The sequence below is a fragment of the Penicillium cinerascens genome (genome assembly GCF_028974065.1).
Source record: "Penicillium cinerascens strain IBT 15544 chromosome Unknown scaffold_4_segment0_segment0, whole genome shotgun sequence".
Classification (NCBI taxonomy): Eukaryota; Fungi; Ascomycota; class Eurotiomycetes; order Eurotiales; family Aspergillaceae; genus Penicillium; species Penicillium cinerascens.
In genome coordinates this window covers 2,319,067-2,338,686 of record NW_026695297.1, presented here as the reverse complement: position 1 = coordinate 2,338,686, position 19,620 = coordinate 2,319,067, and the positions used below count along the sequence as shown (strand labels likewise).

Genomic DNA, 19,620 nt, shown 5'->3' with positions numbered 1-19,620 from the left:
CCCTAATGCACCTACTATTGATCCGTCAGGTTTGCTTTCAACGAAACTATCTGATCTTAGCTGCTTTGGACCGTTCTCTGAATATGCCTCCACTTTCGAGGCTTAGGTTAGGCAGGGATCGACCGCGAGTCCACTGTGGCATTGCACACGAGTCAAACCCTCAAGATAATTTCCCCATCGGGTTAGTGACTAGAGCTTTCGGCGTGCTTGCATTATCCAAATATGGCTGATCTACACTGGCATTTGTTTTCGCACTGGTGATGTGAATGTGGGCATTGATGGTGAGTGTGGTGTTCAATGCGACCGTGAACCGCGGCGTCCGCCGAAACATCCGTACTGTAGAATACCCGGAGAGTCAATTAAGAAGACCGACTCTGGGAAGCTTTGAATAGTGTCTTCACCATCCATAGATTTGAGCGGGGGTGGGTTCGTTGGGCGCCACCGGGGCTCGTCCGAGGTTCTTAGTTCGCCGATCATTCAGTGCTCATTTCCTTAGGTTCCTCGGGCTCGGCAGGTAATCGATACTCGTAGCCGTCGATCCTTGCGCTCGGCGAATCGTCGGTTAATTAGGCCATCTCGCGAGATGTCTGTGCAACATAATGTACGCGGGCTGAGCCGCCCATTGACGTCCCCTGTATGATGCAAAGCGATTTGCCCGTATGACAATGAAGAAACCACTTGAATTGCAACTTCAAAGCAAGACTGAGATATTTTCGAGTCGTGGCTTGGTAAAGGTCGAAACATATTACGAACTGTGTTTGCCGGCAGTTGCGTCGACGCAATCGGTGCAGGATTCCACGGAGGAAAGTGGATTCTAGACTGGGCACTGAACAAAGTCAATGATGATGGACTAGACAAAGGCAAGCTAGTACGGTTAAGGAAAACAAGCTATGTATATTCCAGTCATCGGGTTTGTTTGTTTTATACCTAACATCCGAGTCTCTCCAGCTCTTCGAAGTATTCGGATTGTCAATCTCCAATTTTCACTTCCCCCGGTACACATAAGAGCCTGACCTAAGAAAAGGACTGGCGGAGGCACAGTTAGACAGGCTATTGTCAGTTCATGGAAGACCCCCTGAGTTCCCGTAGCCGCATAATCATGATATCCTGATCCAAAAAGACAGAGACAGTATTTGATAATATTACAAGTGGCGTAGTAAATGCCCGATTCTGCCTCCATTCTGCTTCCAACATACATTTATATCCCGTACTTGCAAAACCAGTTGGACCTCTCCATGCGATCTGACCTCCAGCCCCCAGCTAGTGTGGATCCCTACACCATCACAATTCCACCGAGCGATTCCGCAACTCGATTGGGGTTGCATTCTGACATGTCAGTACTTTAATTACTCGTCACTCTCAGTTTGGAGGCAATTCACACGTGCCTCGTTGATTCTCTGCTCCATCCAGGATGGCACTCCGTCTGCCATACCCGCGGCAGCTCCGCGCATTTTCGACCACGTTGGACAAATTCGAGCTGTACAGAGTACAGTTGCCGGCAATTAAATGCTTTGTCGTTGCTTAATGAGGGGCAGGAAGGCCAAGATCGCAGACTGCACGCCCAGCCACTACTTTTCCGCCCACGTCTTACTCGCATGTTACCTATCACCTTGTAAAATCAAATCTCATGGTCCTAATAATCTGTGTTTCCAATGGCATTCCTTGCTGGTGCCGCCCTGTTTATTCACTGGCATGTGGAAATGCACAATTTTAAAATAGGAGGCAACTAAAGTGACAAGAACAAGTGTTAGCATTAAACTCCGGCTCTTTCGATCAGCCCAATTAGCACGGGTCAGTCTTACCTCCGGCCCGCAGGGCCGAAGAGGACCCTGCTTATTGTTGACTCCAATCATAGAAGCTCGAAAGAGCATGATCAATGTATGTCTTAGACCCTTCCTAGATGGCGGCGATTTCATTGGCTTTGTGTTGCGGAGTTTGCCCGCTACCAAATTTAGCGTGTTTCTCTGCATAAACGTCCCATACGACGAATGCAACTGCGGGACGCCATCGAGAACATTGGCTCGGCCATTAAATCATATAAAAGCCCACTGGGCTTTAACCATAATACCTGGGCAGACATTCGGGTCATTTTCACTTCAGTCCAAACTCAACCATGTTCGGTTTTAGAAACATTGTGACAGGCCTACTAGCCCTATCAACGCCCATTTCTACGCTTTCTCTACGCCCTCGCTCCATTACTCCTCCAGACGGATGCCCAATCCCAACATGGACAGTTAGCAACTTCCGATGGTACAATGGCTCGCACTCACTAGACTGCATCCACAACGAAGCCGACATCAATGCCAAGGGCTGCCTCTGCGGCAACGGTTGGTGCAAGCCCGACCCGGCTACTTGCAACGGGACAATGGTGCCCGTCTGCTATACCGGCATGCCCAACTACCAGCCGTGGGGCTACGGCCCCCCGCAAACACTCGACATTGACTTCGCCGATGGCCTGAAGTGCCACGACCAGTACATTGGATACCGCATTCACGATATTGGCCACGGAGAGAGTAATTGCGGCTACGCGGATCGGGGAGAGGGCCGTATTGTTGCCTTTTACGGTACCTCGGACCTTGATAGCTCGACTGGACACATGGACTATACTCTTGGAAGTGGACATGCCCTTACTTGTGCCAATGGGAGCTCTATCACTTATTCGGGAAGTGTGAATTTCCCGCTTACGTGCGCTCACGACGCGTATTTTAACGCCACTTGCACGGCTCCTGTATTTGATATTCCTGTCTTGACCTATCAATGGATTTAATGGTGAGCTTTACCGGGCTTTATTCGGGCTTTATTGAAGCCAGCCAGAGCCATGTGTCAAATTGGGACATAGAGGAAATGGCTGAGAGGACGTATAGGTGGAGATGGCAATGACTTGATATATGATTAACGACTTTACCCTCCCAGAAGTGGGATTATGAATATACATCAGTTGGTGTGAGAAGTGATAATGTCATTCCGTAACAAGCCCGTGGGGTATTCCATTGCAAATAAAAGGTAGAGTGTATCAAAGCTCTATTCGGGATATACCTCAATCATCTCCTTGACCATGGACAAGAATTTCTGACGATACTCATCCGCCGTTGTAGTAATAGACATAGGTCCTTGACGACCCACAACGTTGAATGTCTGCACTACCCCGGACATTGCCTGCGCATGCAGCTTATGCCGAGCCCAAAAGAAATCGAGTATCACAGCCCGATACTTCCATTTTCCATCTGTGGACGGGATACCAGCCCTCCACGGACTCCGCCTCCCGAGTACCTTCGGGCTCGAAGTGGCTGGAATTCGGACCATAAATAGAGAATAATCGACAGCATTGGCCTCTTGTAGGAACTTAGTATCTGCTTGAATGGCCTCCCAAAAGGCATTATAGTCTTTCTGCCAAAGACGAAGCTTGTCGTTAAAGGTATCCGCCAGCCTGCTTAATGTATCCTCGCTGACCAGAGGTGCGGGGACCAGGTCACGCTCCGGATAGAAGTAGTCGATTGGTTTGAGGTCGTAGGTTTCCCAGCGATTACCGGCGGGATCATCGGCTTGTCCGCAGAGGATATTCTCCATGATGATATGGTGTGCCGGGGCGCAGCCGCAAAGCGTGCCTAGAGTCACATATGGCGAGAGAATGTAATCTGTGATCCAGACCAAGACAGAGTCCGGATGCCGGTGCATATACTCATAATAGGGCTCGAGGAAATCAGTTTCGAAGAATGTATATTCAAAGCGACGTGGGAGACTTTTGATGACCAATCGGCCATCAAATGTGCCGAAGAAAGTCTACAGAGGAATTAGCATGATCCTCGAGTAAATGTCAGCAACAAGATTTACCGATCCCGAGTATCCCAAATCGCCGATCATTTTCAACGGTGCCTGGCCACTTGTCGTATGGAAGCTCGATTGGTATTCATCTTCGTTAAAGTTCCACACCTCTTGACGCAGCTTCGCAAATAAGTCCTGCTCATGTCTAATGAGTTTGATTCTGCGGAATGTAAAAAATGCAATGATTTTCCCCCAGGCGGTCTTTTTGAACCGGTCTGGGTCACGGAGCAGGCCAGACTGTATGGACTTGGCCAGAGCCGATTGTCGGCGATTTTTGCCCATTGCGTGAGAATAGTGGGGAGAGGACGTCCATAAAGAGGAACGGAGATTAAAGCTTTAAGGGGTGCATGAAGCTTGCTTATGTAGGAAATCAAGACAACATGACTAATGACGTCAGGGACTGGAGTCGCGCGATGATTGGCGGCATCTTCCTTTGCCTGTTCGAACCAAGGTTGGCAGGCCATCAACAACGCTACAAAACTAATTTATTGTGACCGGTTGGACCTTGTTTTACTCTATGGTTACTGATACTACTTTGTTCACTCTATGTAGTGTGTTTCCTCTGCCGGGTGGGGCCTTCTTGTCTGAGCTGCCGCCACTTATATGAGAGCGCTCAGGCATTTCATCTCCGCTGCTGTATATGTTACCCAATACCCGAAGAATAATTTACATTATTTCGTTAAACAAGTTAATTTGTCCATTACTGATCCGAACGTGGTTATGCTTTCCATAGTGTTAGATTGCAATCTTGATATTGTCAACCATAGCGTAAATTTCATCCAAACTAGCGCGATCTTCAGGCCTATTGCGGGTGCAAGTTTCCACAACGGCAGTCAGAGGAAGGGGAACAGGCCATTCCACCGCATTCGTAACCGGAACGTTTCCGTATATCATGCCCTTTATAAGATAGCCGAGATCATAAACATCCGATTTCTCAGTCCAGCCCGCGTTCAAAACGGGCTCGCGAGAAACCTCAGGAGCCAAACGATTTCCCCAACGGCTCTCAAGATCGCATATAAGCACGCGAGACGTGTCAGAGGAGAAGACAATATTGTCGATGCGGAGTTCACGATGAATAGTCCCAAGGGAATGAACCCACTTCATCGCGGAGATTATCTGCAGAATCCAGTCTTTGTAGGTCGCAAGGGGGTAGATGTACCCTAAGACGTATCGTGGCTTGAATCTCTCGAAAACCAGCCTCCCCTCTGGTGACTTTCCCAGTAATTGAATGATGTGAGATGATTTTGCCACTCCCGGGCAGGAGCCACCTTGGCATTCGAGCAGATTTCGAATCTCGCTCTTATATTTGCCTTGCTTGACAAAATGTTTGCTGGGATCGACTTCGACTATTGGGAGCGAGGCAAGAATTGTATCAAGTTCCTCGGAGTCATCGTCTAGCTCCGGAAGTGGTAGTGCGTTCTCGATGGCGCGTATTTGGTCACCGATGATTTCGTGGTCGCCGGCGTCGACTGAGACGGGAAGATTTTGGTGTAGGCGGAGGACATCACCAGAAAGAGTGCCGGGTATATCAGCCAGTCGGATGCACTGGCGCTCATACCAATACGTATAGCAGAGAACATTATCAATCATATCCAAACTGAGATCGATGATCCGTCGGCCACCAGAATACCCTAGGTTAGAGCGCTCTTTTTTCCCCTCGTAATCAGCTCTCAGCAGCCGAATTTCCTGGGTAAAAGGATCGTTGGGTGATTGGTTCATTGTCGCTGACGTAGGGGCTTTTGAAGGTATATTCTCGAGGTTCTCCTTGCTCAACAGGAAGTCTTTACCGCAGCAACAGATACCAAGAAGGAATTTAAAGGTTAGCACCCTGTTTTAGGTTGATGTACAAAGAGAAAGTACCTGGTGCACAAGGCACCGCGGAGGGTGGGGCATTGATGTTTGCACCCCGAGCTATCTAATACATAATACATAATACTACCTGTGCTGTAGGCATGAATTTACTTCAGTCATGCATAATTCGTATAGTTTCTTACCATACAATTCAACTTCATGGAATAGGGCCCGGTCGAATCGTACAGCGCCACTTTTAGTGTGCTGCGCTATTGGCAGGAATATTTCGTGAAGTGCGACTTTTAGCGCCGAGCATCCACCGGCGTTCGTCCGACCAAAGACATTTGACATATCTCAGGATGTCACTCATTTTTGTTCGGTCTTGTCGAGCTGAAATTATTATGCCAAAGACTGGTTGAGTAAAGATGAGTACATGCAAAGAGTATTGGGGAGGATCATATGTGGAGAATCGGAGAGTGTTTATGTGACTTTTCCTGTGGGTCCGATGAGGGGCGCTAGTAACTCCAGCGAGGGAAGAAGAGGGACGGGGTGGGGTCAGTCTGTCACAATAAGTAGCCTTTTCTTGCATCTCCATGAGACCCTTGTTGCACCGTCCACTGTAAGGAGGCTCGAGCCAGGGGTGCTGATAAACCACAGTTGGGGGGATTAACGTTTAGCCGAGTGGAGTTCTACCTGACAATTGCCTACCTTCCCCTATTTTTATCTATTGGACTGAGACCACTTTCTCATACTTTCGTCCCCGGGAAGCTAGAGCGCTGAAATGTCACTGGACCACGACAAATACTTGAAAAGCACTCTCCAGCCCCTTCATCTACTCCATGGCGAGATTACATATTCCGTCGCAAAGGAACAAGACGCAAACATCCTCCATGAACTCGGGTATAGAGACAAGAGACTACGATATTTCACGCATTTGTATCGGAACCGGAGACTGATTGAGTCAATCGTTGCGCGACAGCTCGGTATAACTGCGGTAAACGCATGCCATCTTGTTGATGTTGAAGATTGGATAGACGGCAGCTTTAATGTCTGTATTCGGGTCGATATCGATGCTAGAGCACGATTCCCCAAAAAACAAGTGATGGTTCGATTTCCTCTGCCATATCGCGTCGGTGAAAGTACCTGCCCTGGCAACGGGGATGAGAAGATTCGTTGTGAGGCTGGTACATACGTATGGCTTGACGAGAACTGTCCAGATGTTCCTATTCCACAATTATATGGGTTTGGATTGTCCACCGGACTGACTGTACGGAAACAAAGGCCTGCTCCACTCCGAAACGTCAGATAACTGAATTTATTTAGTTCACTCACCTCAACAACGTATCTTTCATAACACGTGCAGTCGAATACATTCGCCGCCAAGTCTGTAAATGGCTTGGTTATCCTATGCCATCCCTTTACGTTCCACACCAAATTGAGGAAGCAAAAACCCTAGGGGCAGGCTATATGCTGATAGAATACATCGACCCATCACGAGGCAGAATGCTTTCCGATACGTGGGAGAATGGATGTCATGACAAGGCATTACGAAAGACCCTCTTCCGCGACCTCTCCTGTATGATGATAGCCCTGACACGAACGCCACTTCAGAGAATCGGCTCTTTTATCTTGGATGACACAGGGCATTTGAGACTGAGTAACCGGCCTCTAACCCTTCAGATCCCATTCCTCGAAAACGAAGGCATCCCAATTGACATGTCGCGACGAGTTACCCACTTAAGGGCAGACTCATACATAAATGATATCCTTGCATTTCATGATAGCCGTTTTCGTCACCAACCCAATGCTGTTAGTAGTCTTCAGGATGGTCTTTATCAGGCATGTGCGTTATCGGTCATGAGGAGTGTCTGGCCTTGTTTCTTCCGCCGTGACTTTTTCAACGGACCTTTCTTCATGCATCTCACCGATCTCCACCAAAGCAATATACTTGTCGATGAAGATTGGAATATCAAGTGCCTTCTTGACCTTGAATGGGCTTGCTCTCACCCGGTGGAAATGATTCATCCTCCGCACTGGTTGTCGAATGATCCTATTGCCACAATCAGACTGGATGTATACGAGGGCATCCATAAGGAGTTCATGGAGGTGCTGAAAGAAGAAGAATACGCAAGTACCAGAGAAACACAGCCTCTTGTTCAATTGCATACCGTTCTACAGCAAGGGTGGGACCGTGGAACATTCTGGTGCTCTCTAGCACTCAACACTCCTATGGCGTTGTTTGGAATCTTCTACGATCATATCCAACCACACTTCTCCCAGTCTCATATGGACGATGAAGCGTTCTGGTCGATCACGATGCCATATTTGACGTTTGATGCGTTCAAATTTCTCGACAAAAGGCTTGAAGACAAGAAGCAATACGACAATCACCTGCGGGAAGCATTTGCGGGGCATATTGGTCCAGCCATCTGCTCATCTGACTAAAAAGCGCATATCAGGTTTTCCTGCCTTGCTTCCCAGATCCTTTCATTTCTTGCTCTTTGGCTTTCCTTGCTGCATTATCAAGAGATGAAGAGTGTTTTTGTTTTTGTTTGCCTTCGCCGCTTCTGCTGAGGACGTCATCTGGTTCATGCTCTTGGCGTTTATACTAACAGCGATATTAGCTTCCTCAATTTTTCCGTCATAGCTGGAGTTGGAGTGCCGGTCCCCCGTTTTTTGGATACTTTATTCTTCAAATTAAGAAACGGCTTAATCATGTGTGAAAAAAAAAGTCCGGGAAAGCTTTCATTATATCAGAGATTGACCTACTGAAGATCACTTGTTGTTTGCTTTCTGTAAGCCGACCAACCCAACCTAGTTGGGGGATGTACTAAATTATCGTTGGTTTTGTTGCCTTAAGAGGGCACGCACAAAGCCAACCAGGTGATAAAGGTTTGAAGAAAGTAGCAGGTTTCACTCAGTAGGGGTAGGGGGTTGCAAAGTCCAGCTTTTAAAGAATGGAAGACGCAATCCCGTGCTAGAAAATTGCGACAGCAAAACGCCAAGATTAATGCGGTAAGCACAGCGGCTTTTCGGTACGATACGTAGCTCGCTCCTCTTGTCAATAACGTGATTGGAGAACGAAGGAAACAAAGACCCATTCACGGGACCTATTAGACACGTCAAAGCCAATGAAAGACGATGAGAGGCTTAAACACCGTGTCATGGATGGCAGAAACGCGTGCTATGTTCGGTTCGCCATCCTACACTTACTTCTTTCATCACTTCTCGCATCTGTGCGAGAGAAGGGGCGCCTTTTAGCGTGCAACAAGGCGCATCCGCGAGCGTGTCCCAGGCAAATTCCTGATTTGCACGGTGGCGATAAGGCTGACTAGAGCTCATTAGATATTAGAATAGACATTAGAAGATCTTCCGTGTGGGGCTTTGTCGCTTTTACTACCGTATATCCCAAGCGGGTCGCCATCCCCAAGTGAGGGGTCGCCACCCCAACCATTTTACACTCTTTTCATGAAGTATTTAAATGACCACAACGCCTTTATATTGAATTTAAACCCTATATGGACAGTAATTAGCCCCCTGGACAAGCGTTCTGCATACGCTGCATGTATATTGCCGCCTATTGGCTCCTTCCTTGGCCACTGAAGCTCTATGGGTGAGTGCTGCGAAAGACACACCACCCCCTTCTATACCATCTAGTAGACCAATACCTTGCTCATGAGCTTCATAAACAAACATACAATCAGTCCTCTCTATCTGTGTCCTGATAGCCTTTTTTTGGTAGTTGTAGATGGGAAAGTAAGAAAAATATTGTACGTGCGGATGAGGAGTCTATGCACTTCCCATTTGTCGGAGAAAATGGTCAAGGCTACTCCACTAAGAGATAATCGTTCCAATTTTTGAGATTCAGGGACCGTCCCATGCATTGAGCGGCTTCACCAAGATGAAATGCGTTTAAACAAGGCTGACAGGCAACTAACAAGGGTATTTGATCTGGATGGAGTGGTTGGACCTTCTTTCACTCCGTAGCTACTAGTACTATTTCAGTATCTAGATTGAGTGGTTGGACTTTGTTTTACTCCATAGCTACTAGTACTAATTCAGTACATGCCTCTGGCTTCATCGCGGGTGGTTGTATATTAGAGTTCCAGCACCAGACCAGTATGATCTTGACGATCCTCGTTCATTCAACAATAATGAACAATATGCGCTCACTATTCGAAAATTAGTTTTACCATTTTACCACATCCTGGGATATAATCCAGCACGCGATAAGAAAGCCCGCGGTGAATTGATCACAGAAACAGGGTCTATACAGCGCACGTGACTCACCGCCTGCCTCCCGCCCACTGACTCACAGCAGAAAAAGTAACTCCCCGAGAATTTCCCCCTCTTTATGGGTCATTCTATGCTAAGCGGGGCCCGGCGTTTCTCTGGCTACTTTTTTTCTCGATCGCCCCTCATCACCGTCCGATCGAACTCCTCCTCTCCATTTCGCGCTGCTATCGCTTTCCCGGCGCGTTCCCGATCGTTAACCACAATGGCGTCCGAAAGCTTGCCCGCCTCGGTCGAGGCCCTCTCCCTCCAATCGACCACACAAAAGTCCGAGTACCCCGGCTGCTTCCCGTCGCTGAACCCAATGGACATTTACCGCGAGCACATTGCAACGGAGCTGAGCAAGGCCACCGGCATCGATGCTCAAAAGATCTATTCCCGCCTCGCATGGACAAATACCCTGGACAAGGGCGACTTGACGCTGCCGGTATGTGGTTGATATACCGTCCAGAGCGCGAGTCCGCAATCTTTGCGGTCTCATCTTTCAATTGGAAACTCAGACTGACCTTGTTTCCATGTCATTTAGGTCCCAGCGCTAGGCATCAAGAAGAACCCTGCGGAGCTGTGCCAGGAACTGGCCTCCAAATTCCCTGAATCTGACCTCGTCAACCCTCCCACCGCCTTTGGTCCTCATCTGCAGTTCTTCTGCAAGCCCAAGGCTCTCACCGATACTGTCCTTGGTCGTATCCTGAAGGAGAAGGCTGCCTTCGGTACCAATGGCAACCAAGGTTTAAAGGACCCCTCAGACCCCTCCAAGGGCCAGAAGAAGATCATTATTGAGTTCTCCAGCCCGAACATCGCAAAGGCATTCCACATGGGCCACCTGCGGAGTACGATTATCGGCGGTTTCCTTGCCAACCTCTACACCGTCATGGGATGGGATGTTATCCGCATGAACTACCTTGGTGACTGGGGCAAGCAGTACGGTCTTTTGGCCAATGGCTACAAGGCTTTCGGTAACGAGGAAGCCCTCGCCAAGGACCCCATTAACCATCTGTTCGATGTCTACGTCAAGGTTAACCACATTGTGAGCGAGCAGGAGGCGCCGATCAAGGAGCTGAAGGAGCAGATCAAGCAGAAAAAGGAGAAGAACGAGGATGTTGCTGCCCTTGAGGCCGAGCTTGCCAAGCTGGTCGATGCCAGCGAGGATGAGAAGGCTCGCCGCTACTTTAAGAGCATGGAGGATGGCGATCCCGAGGCTCTCGACCTCTGGCGCCGATTCCGTGACCTGAGTATCCTCAAGTACAAGCAGGCTTATGCTCGTCTCAACATTGACTTCGATGTCTACTCCGGTGAATCGCAGGTCAAGAAAGAGAGCATGGCCAATGCCTTCAAGGCCATGCAAGATGCTGGGGTTGCCGAAGAGTCCGAAGGTGCCGTGATTGCTGACTTCACCAAGCACGGTGCTAAGAAGCTCGGCAAGGCTATCATTGTCCGCAAGGACGGCACTCCCCTCTACTTGACCCGTGATATCGGTGCCATTTTGGAGCGTGACGAGGAGTACAAGTTCGACAAGATGATCTACGTCGTGGCCTCGCAGCAGGATCTTCACCTGGCACAGCTCTTCAAGGTCACTGAACTGTCAGGCCGTAAGGACCTGTCTGACCGTTGTCAGCACATTAACTTCGGCATGGTTAAGGGCATGAGTACTCGTAAGGGTACCGTTAAGTTTTTGGACGACATCCTGAACGATGTCGGTGACAAGATGCACGAGGTGATGAAGAAGAACCAGACCAAGTACGAGCAGGTGGAGAACCCCGTCGCCACTGCCGATACGCTGGGTATCACCGCCGTTATGGTTCAGGATTACACTGGCAAGCGGTACGTCCCTTCAATCCCCCAAGGTCTATCATATCTACCATACTAACCCATCTCAGTATCAACGGCTACGACTTCAACCTGGAGGCCATGACCTCCTTCGAGGGTGACACTGGCCCGTACCTGCAGTACGCCCACGCCCGTCTCTGCTCTATGATGCGCAAGTCGGGCTTGACCGAGGAGGAGTTGAGCTCCGCCAACTTCGACCTTTTGACCGAGAAGCACGCCACCGACCTGATCCGCCTTTTGGCTACCTACCCCGACACTATCATCAACGCTTCGAAGACTCTAGAACCCGTTACCATCCTTGCCTACCTGTTCAAGATGACCCACGCCCTGTCCTCGAGTTACGACGTGCTCAAGGTTGTTGGTAGCGAGCCCGACATTAAGAAGGCCCGCATGGCCCTCTACTTCTCCGCCCGTCAGGTCCTCCACAACGGCATGCGCATCCTTGGCCTGAACCCCGTTGAGCGGTTTGTCTCCCTTGTCCATTTGCACTCTTCCAGCCATCCGCTAACTTTCACATGCTTGTAGGATGTAAACTTGCTTTTTCCCTTTTCTCCAACACGTTTGAAGGTCTTTCACACTTCACGATATCTCATATTATTAAGATGCATTCGGCGCTAAGAGCTGGCTATCAAAATATCAATATTTGCAACTGTTCTCCATTGCTAGTACCCACAATCGTAGGAGGATGCAGTGGGTCCGCTGATCTTGATCACGTTACAAAGAACCCCAAAAGAAGGCCAAGCCGTTTTAGGGAAAATGTGGCGTGCGGGGATCATCCACATGCAACGGCCTGTGAATCCCGCAAGTATCCGAACAAGTCTCCGATCAGACTCGTAGGCAAGAATTCTCAAAATCAAGGGGACATTCTCGACCGAGAACACCAAAATCTAGAAGCAAAAACTCAAGTAAGCCCGGCGTGCACATCCCTCTGACCCGTAAAAATGTTGAACGGCGTTCATACCTCGGGGACCAACGGATCTTATTAAGCCTCCGCCGAGCCGCACACTATCGCCAAACGCGGACGGAACGGGGGCGGGACGGGGACCAAGCTCCGGAGGCCACCGTTGTAGATCGGGGACCTTAAAACCGCCAGCTGAACCCCTAAAAAAAGGGAAAAAAAAATAAAAAATTTGATCGCCCCGGTCTCCTAAATCCACCAAGCGGAACCCCGAGCTCCACAAGGCGATCCTGCTGACTCCTCAAACGAGATTGAAATGTACATAAAGCCCAAGGCCCGACCCAGCGGAACAGACTCAGCATAAAGCCAAGAAATCGGGTACTGACGTGGAAACCATTGCGTTCTCGACTGACAATGGATGAGCCAAATTCATTCGCCATGGAGGCAAGGGCTAGCCCGGATGTGGAGATGAATGAAGGACTGTTTCTGATGAACAATTCCGTGGAGAGTTTCTCGTGGCGTGGGCTTACGGTGACGGTCAAGGACCGAGAGACGAAAAAACCACGAGATCTGATCTGTGATATCGGCGGTGATGTGCAGCGGGGTATGTTATGAAGCGCTTATTGAACGGGGATGATACTGACGCGAAGACAGGGGAGCTTCTGGCGTTGATGGGACCGTCGGGGTGTGGGAAGACAACGCTGCTCAACGTGCTGGCACATCGGGCGGCAGGTGCCAAAGTGATGGGTGACAGCTATGTGAATGGGGCCAAGGTTGACGCGGCTTCATTCGGGCGCATGACATCGTATGTGGAGCAGGAGGATGCACTTATCGGGTCGTTAACCGTACAAGAGACGTTGAAGTTTGCGGCGGATCTCTCGTTGCCTAGGTATTGATCCTGTTCATGGCTTGTGTTGTTGTCTTGCTGATGCGCTTTGGAATAGTTCGGTGTCGAAGCGCCAGCGCATGGAACGTATCCGGACTCTTTTGGAGGCTTTTGGGATCCAGAAGCAAGCCAATATCCTTGTTGGGACTCCGATTCGAAAGGGCATCAGTGGTGGCCAGAAGAGGCGGGTTAGTGTTGCCAGCCAGCTCATCACTTGTCCCAAGATCCTGTTCTTGGATGAACCGACTAGTGGTCTGGACTCGACGGCTAGCTTCGAGGTCATGTCGTATGCCAAGGAACTGGCCAGATTGAACAATGTGAGTATAGCGCCCGATGGGTGGTGTACGGAAAACTCATGAATCCTAGATCATCATCATCGCCAGTATCCACCAGCCCTCGACGACGACATTCCAATTGTTCGACAAACTACTTCTCTTGTCAGGAGGACGAACGTGCTACTTTGGACCTCTCCAGGATGTCGATACATACTTCCGCAATATCGGTCGTCCCATTCCTGCAAACACCAACCCTGCAGAGTTTCTTCTGGATGTCGTCAGCTCGGACTTTAGCAGTGGCAAAGAGTCACCCCAAGAGCAGGTCGAAGCGATCCAACGTGCGTGGGCGACATCCGCAGAGGCAAATACCATCACACGGCAAGTTTCTTCGAGAGCACGAACGACGGACAAGGATGTCAACAAGGTTGTGATGGAAGACCTGGCTCGACCCGGTCCAGTCAAAATCACAACCGCACTCCTCCATCGTTCTTTCATTAAGAGCTATCGCGATGTTGTTGCCTATGGAATCCGCATTGTGATGTATCTGGGTATGTAACATTGGATCGTAACTACTTACCATATCTAACATGTTACAGGACTCGCAATCATGATGGGCACAGTGTGGCTCCGTCTGCACCCGTCGCAGGAGTATATCCAACCTTACGTCAACGCAATTGTAAGGCCTTTCCCCTATAATCACATACTTATAAGCGCTAATCGGTGTAACCTAGTTCTTCGGATCGGCCTTTATGTCCTTCATGGCCGTGGCATACGTGCCCGCCTTCCTCGAGGACCGGGCCAACTTCACCAAAGAACGAGCCAACGGATTATACGGGGCGACGCCCTTCATGATCTCCAACTTCCTGATCGGCCTGCCATTCCTTTGTATGTGATGTGACACCTGAGCTCCCAGACTCACATAGCTGACCGATCCTGCAGTCCTAATCTCAATCCTGTTCTCGATTGTCTCGTACTGGCTCTCCAACTTCCGCCCCAGCGCCGACGCCTTCTTCACCTGGGTGATGTGGATCTTCCTGGACCTAGTGGCGGCCGAGTCACTAGTTGTCCTTGTGACGGCGATATATCCCAACTTCGTGATCGCTCTGGCACTCGTGGCATTCGCAAACGGGCTCTGGATGAGCGTGGGCGGGTTCCTGGTGACTCCGACGATCCTCAATCCGTTCTGGAAATACGTGTTCCATTACATCGATTATCAGGTGAGATAAGGATCTATTGAAATACTTGATCAGACTAACAATCATTCTAGGCATATGTATTCCAGGGGATGATGGTGAATGAGTTCTCAAAACGGAACTACTCGTGCGGTGATCAGTGTCAGTGCATGTATAAGACGGACTTGGAAGATCAGTGCCAGATCCGCGGAACGGGTGTTCTAGAGACCTACGGCTATGCGACTGGCAGGACTGGAAAATGGGTCGGCATTCTCATTGGTATCATTGCAGTGTATCGGCTGTTGGGATGGATTGCGCTTCTACTGCGCAGGACCTGATGGTCGTCGGCAGGAGATCGAGATAGGGGGATTTGTAATATTACGTCTTGGATAGTTATACATGTAGAGCTTGTAAACGGCAGACCTGTGAATTACTATATGTGGTTAATTTTGTCTTTTGAGGTTTGGCGCCCCAATACGCCGTCACATAACCTGCCCTCCAATCGTCTAACATAAAGATCCGACCTCGTCCTCTTCATTGTCTACTTCTTCTTTCCCCCATCCCCTCTATCTTGAAAAGTGGCCATGGGCCACACTACCAAGCTATCTAGATCGCTCTCGGTTGGTGAGGCTTTCCGACTTGCTTCTTTTCCCCTAAAATTAGCTATTGCAAAGTCGCCAATTGCTTCACCGTTTGGTTAGCTCCGCTGCAAAATGAGGAGAAATGAATTGGCTTGCATACAAGCTGTTGTCAGTTAGTCTCTTCGCAGACTTGAATTCTGAAAACATAGGATGGTATTCTTGTACCGCCTATTATTACAACCCGTCAGCATGAGATTGACCGCCAATCTATTTGCCCTGGAACTTCGTAAAGCATATAAAAAGATGTCAGTTCACCCTATGCTCGATAAGTCAATGTGAATTTGTTTTCTTATTCTTACTTTGCTAAAATATGTCTTTATATTGGCATGATAACATGCATATTAACCAAAAGATTTCATTTGATTGTGCTAGAGTTCTTCAGGCATGACGAATCCGTCCACATGCATCCAAAGATCTGGGGCGGGGCGGGGCCTAAGAATATGATCTGTCAGATCCATAGACACCTTCAGCTCAGCCATAACGGTATAGTTTTCCAACATAAGTAGAGCTCTATTAAGACACAGAAATGCCTCTCCACAGACAGAAGGGCGCATCGTTGATATTTAAGTTCACTTGCGTGTACGACTGACCCTATATCCACAGCAACCGCCCCCTGCACCGCCAATCGACATGAAAGTCTGGATAGGCCTATTCTAGCCCATATCTATTGAGGCTGAAACTCGGCAATTACAAGAGCCGATCCATCCCGAATGAGCTCTGGTAGCCATCGCCGGTGGCCAGCCGTGATATCCCCTGTAGTCCATGGAGAGTAGCCGTTTGGGTGCATTGCAGACGCTCATTAGCTGAAAACACAGTCATGACTACATATCATAACCCTTGCCTGATCAAGAAAATCTATCGAGCATTAAAGATTCTTAGCCACCGGGAATTGTGGTCGTCGTACGCGATAGGTGAAGCGATATCAGTGGTCAAACTGCATGCCGTGCAAAGTGCGCGGTAATTCGTTTGTATCGCTTGCTTCACGCAGTAGCTCCCTGCGTCAATTACTTCAACCAGATCTACAACGCTTTATATTGGTTTCTGCGCCTCTAGAACCAAACAACAGCTAGAAAAGTAAGGGTGTGCTGAAAAAGCATATTTCTTGGCGATCCCGAGCCGACAGCATTAGGGTCCAGGATAGCTCAATCTGCAATCCATCGACCTGATTGATTCAGCTACTGGCCGGTCATGTCTCACGTGCTGATCAATAATGTAGATCATGCCTTGTTCACCATGAAGAATTCTGTACTTCTCCTATATGAATACTGGCCCTGGCCGATCCAAGATTAGCAAATTAGGGAATACTAAGCGTACCCAGGTAGGACCCTTTCATAAATACCACATAACAGTACCCGCGAGTGATTTATCTTCCTAACAAATTAAAGCTGACTTCATCCGGCAGGCTTGCAATATAAATCACAAAACAGGCACATCATCTGTTGGAAATTGGAGCCCTCATCCTAAGGCGCCAACATCGGTCGGCATCACTCTGCCCCGCTGGCTGCTGATTGGTCAGCTAGGCCCATGAGGATATGTATTGAAATTGGGCTGCATGAACAGCCCGTATATGCAGGTTCCTCACCTATATCACCTCCTTTGCTCGTTCCAGAGGAATTTCTTTCATGGACCACCGGGCAGCGGTGTAGGATAACATTTTTTGTATGCATTTTCCTTAGAAAACAGTGCTCAAGGAGAGGGTATAAATATCCCCCTGACAACGAACAGAAAATATTATCAGAATTTACTATCAATACCCAGTCCATCTTCTTTTCGTCTGATCATCTACCCTACATTTCTCAACACCATCAACTTTTAACCTCTTTCGGCATCAATTTCTAGTTCAAGCTCCTATTTCATAATGCCTCGAGCAGCCGTGATAATTCTCATGATCTACCTGACCGGCCACTCTGTCGCCGGCATCGGTATTGGACAGGCCGGCAAAGGAGATAACAAATCAGCCTTTTAGTTAGATATTGAGATTAAAGGTCCAGCTGACACCACCATCGTAACAGCCAAAGGGCTTGCAGGTACCGATGCTGTGAAATACAAACCCACACAGCCACTCACAGAACGTGATACTGCCGGTAAGACAGGACAATGTGATTGCCCTAGTCATCAAAATTTCTATTTATAACCAGTGACTTCTGTAGATTGCTGGATTTGCTCTTATCCGTGTAACACTATCTACTGCTGTGATGACGGCCACCCAGTCTGTGGTCAAACTGGTGGACAATGCGCCTGCCTTGATTCCTAGAAGTATTAATGGTCTCTACTACCAGTCCTAGATATTAACTCTCGGCTTTATCCTAGAGTTGAAAGGTAATATGGTCAAGGCCTCGGCTTTCTAACCGAGATGGACTCTGTGATTCTATTATAACGAAAAAGAGCTAGAGTGGGCACACTACTGTTAAGATGGGCCACAAACTTAGTTTGAAGATTAGAATGAGAAAACTATTACGACCCAATGTGTGGCCTCTCCAGTGTGTCAGTAAATAATGAAGTTGCTAGATATAAAATGTCCATTTCAAATGGCAGCCTCGCCCTCACCCATGATTATTCATTTATAGTACTGTACTATCATGCTCATGCTCATGCTCATACTTAAGAATATTGCGATTAATATATCAGAGCCGGCACCCACTAGATAGTAAACTAGATAACACTGCCACTAACTAACGTAACTATTTCACCGATATTGAATACCCACCCCAAACCTAGTGCAGTTATCCGTGTGGGCGTGGCTGGACATGCACCAGCCGCTTCACGGCTGGCAGGTCAAATCACGTGGAATTATGGCATGGGGTTTCCAGATGGCAACTACGAAAGCTGGACGCAATGTCGATGGCTCTTTGCGCATGCCAAAAGTGTGCTGAAGTCAATATGTGATGTAGATGATGGGGATCGATTAAATGCAGCCACCGTATCATCTAATTGTGGGTGGTTTCTAGGTCTTCAAGGAGCTTATGAAGAGGCGGAAGCGTTGCATCGACGGGCGTTGCAAGCACGAGAGAAAGTGCTTGGACATGAGCCTCCTGACACGCTCATCAGTGTCAGTAACCTCGGCTTGGTTCTCGACAACCAAGGGAAATATGAAGAAGCAGAAGCGATGCATCTCCGAGACCAGGAGGGCAGTGAGAAGGTGCTTGGATGTAGGGCTCCGAAGGGAATATGAATATTCATGAATATTTTCGAATATGAATAATAGAATTGATAATCGCCGTGCATAAAAAATTTAGTTCTAGTAGTAAGGGTTAGTAGTGTATCAAGTACTCTCGCATTTGAGACTATAAACACGCTTACCTATCAGGACCTTCCGGTCGACCTTTTAGGTTACGAAACTCTATCACCGCACAGAGAACGTCACGTTTGCTCTAAGGGTCTCATAGGTAGAACAGTTCAATATCACGATAGCAGACCGAGTCCGGAAGGTCTATCACGGAGATATCCTTGGGGGGATCGCTCTAAAAAGTGGGGTTTTGTTCGCGTTTGCTCAAGGAGCAGTCACAAGGTAGAGAGGTGTTCTGTGGAAGCAAGACGCTAGCTCAAGTCCTAGTAATAGCAGACCAGAGCTGGACGGTAGAAAATTAAACGATTATACTTCCGTGACGAAAAAACCTCGAATAGAACTAGTGATGCCGATAGATCACACAAAAGACATCTATATCTAGAGTATTCTTATCCTTCGTTCGGCAGGGAATTCTGCGCTTAGCCGGGAATACGCCGTTTAGAAACTATGCTCTAGTAAGTTTAATCCACTTTAGAGTAGACGAACCAACGCTACGCGTCGTATCTGCTCATGAATATCGTCATTGACACTGCGACGGGCGAATAGCTCGAAGTATTAACAAAGGCGGCGCTAGTATTCATTATAGGATAGAAGTACTTTTTTTGGTGACGTCTTGAACATCCAGTCGATAAAGTTCATACAAATTGCTTAATCTTCGAGTAGAAGGTAGTCCACGTAGTCCTAGTTTGATTGAATATAATATCTATTACCATGTTATTCCCCAACCAC

General features: G+C 48.4%; 7 protein-coding genes across 7 annotated transcripts; 5 read left to right on the top strand and 2 right to left on the bottom strand.

The window, feature by feature from the left end:
• Positions 1–2,113: 2,113 nt before the first annotated feature.
• On the top strand, positions 2,114–2,767 carry N7498_008860 (uncharacterized protein; the record flags this gene model as incomplete). Its single annotated transcript, XM_058455922.1, has 1 exon — positions 2,114–2,767. The coding sequence occupies one exon, from the start codon at positions 2,114–2,116 to the stop codon at positions 2,765–2,767; it is 654 nt and encodes a 217-aa protein (XP_058305910.1).
• A 254-nt stretch (positions 2,768–3,021) lies between these two features.
• Positions 3,022–4,104, bottom strand: N7498_008859 (phosphatidylinositol phosphate kinase family protein; the record flags this gene model as incomplete). The annotated part of the gene is made up of 2 exons (XM_058455921.1): positions 3,022–3,780; positions 3,832–4,104. The coding sequence occupies 2 exons, from the start codon at positions 4,102–4,104 to the stop codon at positions 3,022–3,024; spliced, it is 1,032 nt and encodes a 343-aa protein (XP_058305909.1).
• Positions 4,105–4,557: 453 nt separating this feature from the next.
• N7498_008858 (uncharacterized protein) lies at positions 4,558–5,541 on the bottom strand (the record flags this gene model as incomplete). The annotated part of the gene is made up of 1 exon (XM_058455920.1): positions 4,558–5,541. The coding sequence occupies one exon, from the start codon at positions 5,539–5,541 to the stop codon at positions 4,558–4,560; it is 984 nt and encodes a 327-aa protein (XP_058305908.1).
• A 1,575-nt stretch (positions 5,542–7,116) lies between these two features.
• On the top strand, positions 7,117–8,058 carry N7498_008857 (uncharacterized protein; the record flags this gene model as incomplete). The annotated part of the gene is made up of 1 exon (XM_058455919.1): positions 7,117–8,058. One exon carries the CDS (start codon positions 7,117–7,119, stop codon positions 8,056–8,058), a length of 942 nt encoding a protein of 313 aa, XP_058305907.1.
• A 1,909-nt stretch (positions 8,059–9,967) lies between these two features.
• On the top strand, positions 9,968–12,265 carry N7498_008856 (arginine--tRNA ligase; the record flags this gene model as incomplete). The annotated part of the gene is made up of 4 exons (XM_058455918.1): positions 9,968–10,333; positions 10,433–11,727; positions 11,784–12,197; positions 12,259–12,265. The coding sequence occupies 4 exons, from the start codon at positions 9,968–9,970 to the stop codon at positions 12,263–12,265; spliced, it is 2,082 nt and encodes a 693-aa protein (XP_058305906.1).
• A 780-nt stretch (positions 12,266–13,045) lies between these two features.
• N7498_008855 (putative ABC transporter) lies at positions 13,046–15,302 on the top strand (the record flags this gene model as incomplete). Its single annotated transcript, XM_058455917.1, has 8 exons — positions 13,046–13,235; positions 13,286–13,520; positions 13,576–13,834; positions 13,884–14,340; positions 14,389–14,468; positions 14,524–14,677; positions 14,732–15,009; positions 15,060–15,302. 8 exons carry the CDS (start codon positions 13,046–13,048, stop codon positions 15,300–15,302), a joined length of 1,896 nt encoding a protein of 631 aa, XP_058305905.1.
• A 2,161-nt stretch (positions 15,303–17,463) lies between these two features.
• N7498_008854 (uncharacterized protein) lies at positions 17,464–17,890 on the top strand (the record flags this gene model as incomplete). The annotated part of the gene is made up of 3 exons (XM_058455916.1): positions 17,464–17,570; positions 17,665–17,689; positions 17,756–17,890. The coding sequence occupies 3 exons, from the start codon at positions 17,464–17,466 to the stop codon at positions 17,888–17,890; spliced, it is 267 nt and encodes an 88-aa protein (XP_058305904.1).
• Positions 17,891–19,620: the final 1,730 nt, after the last annotated feature.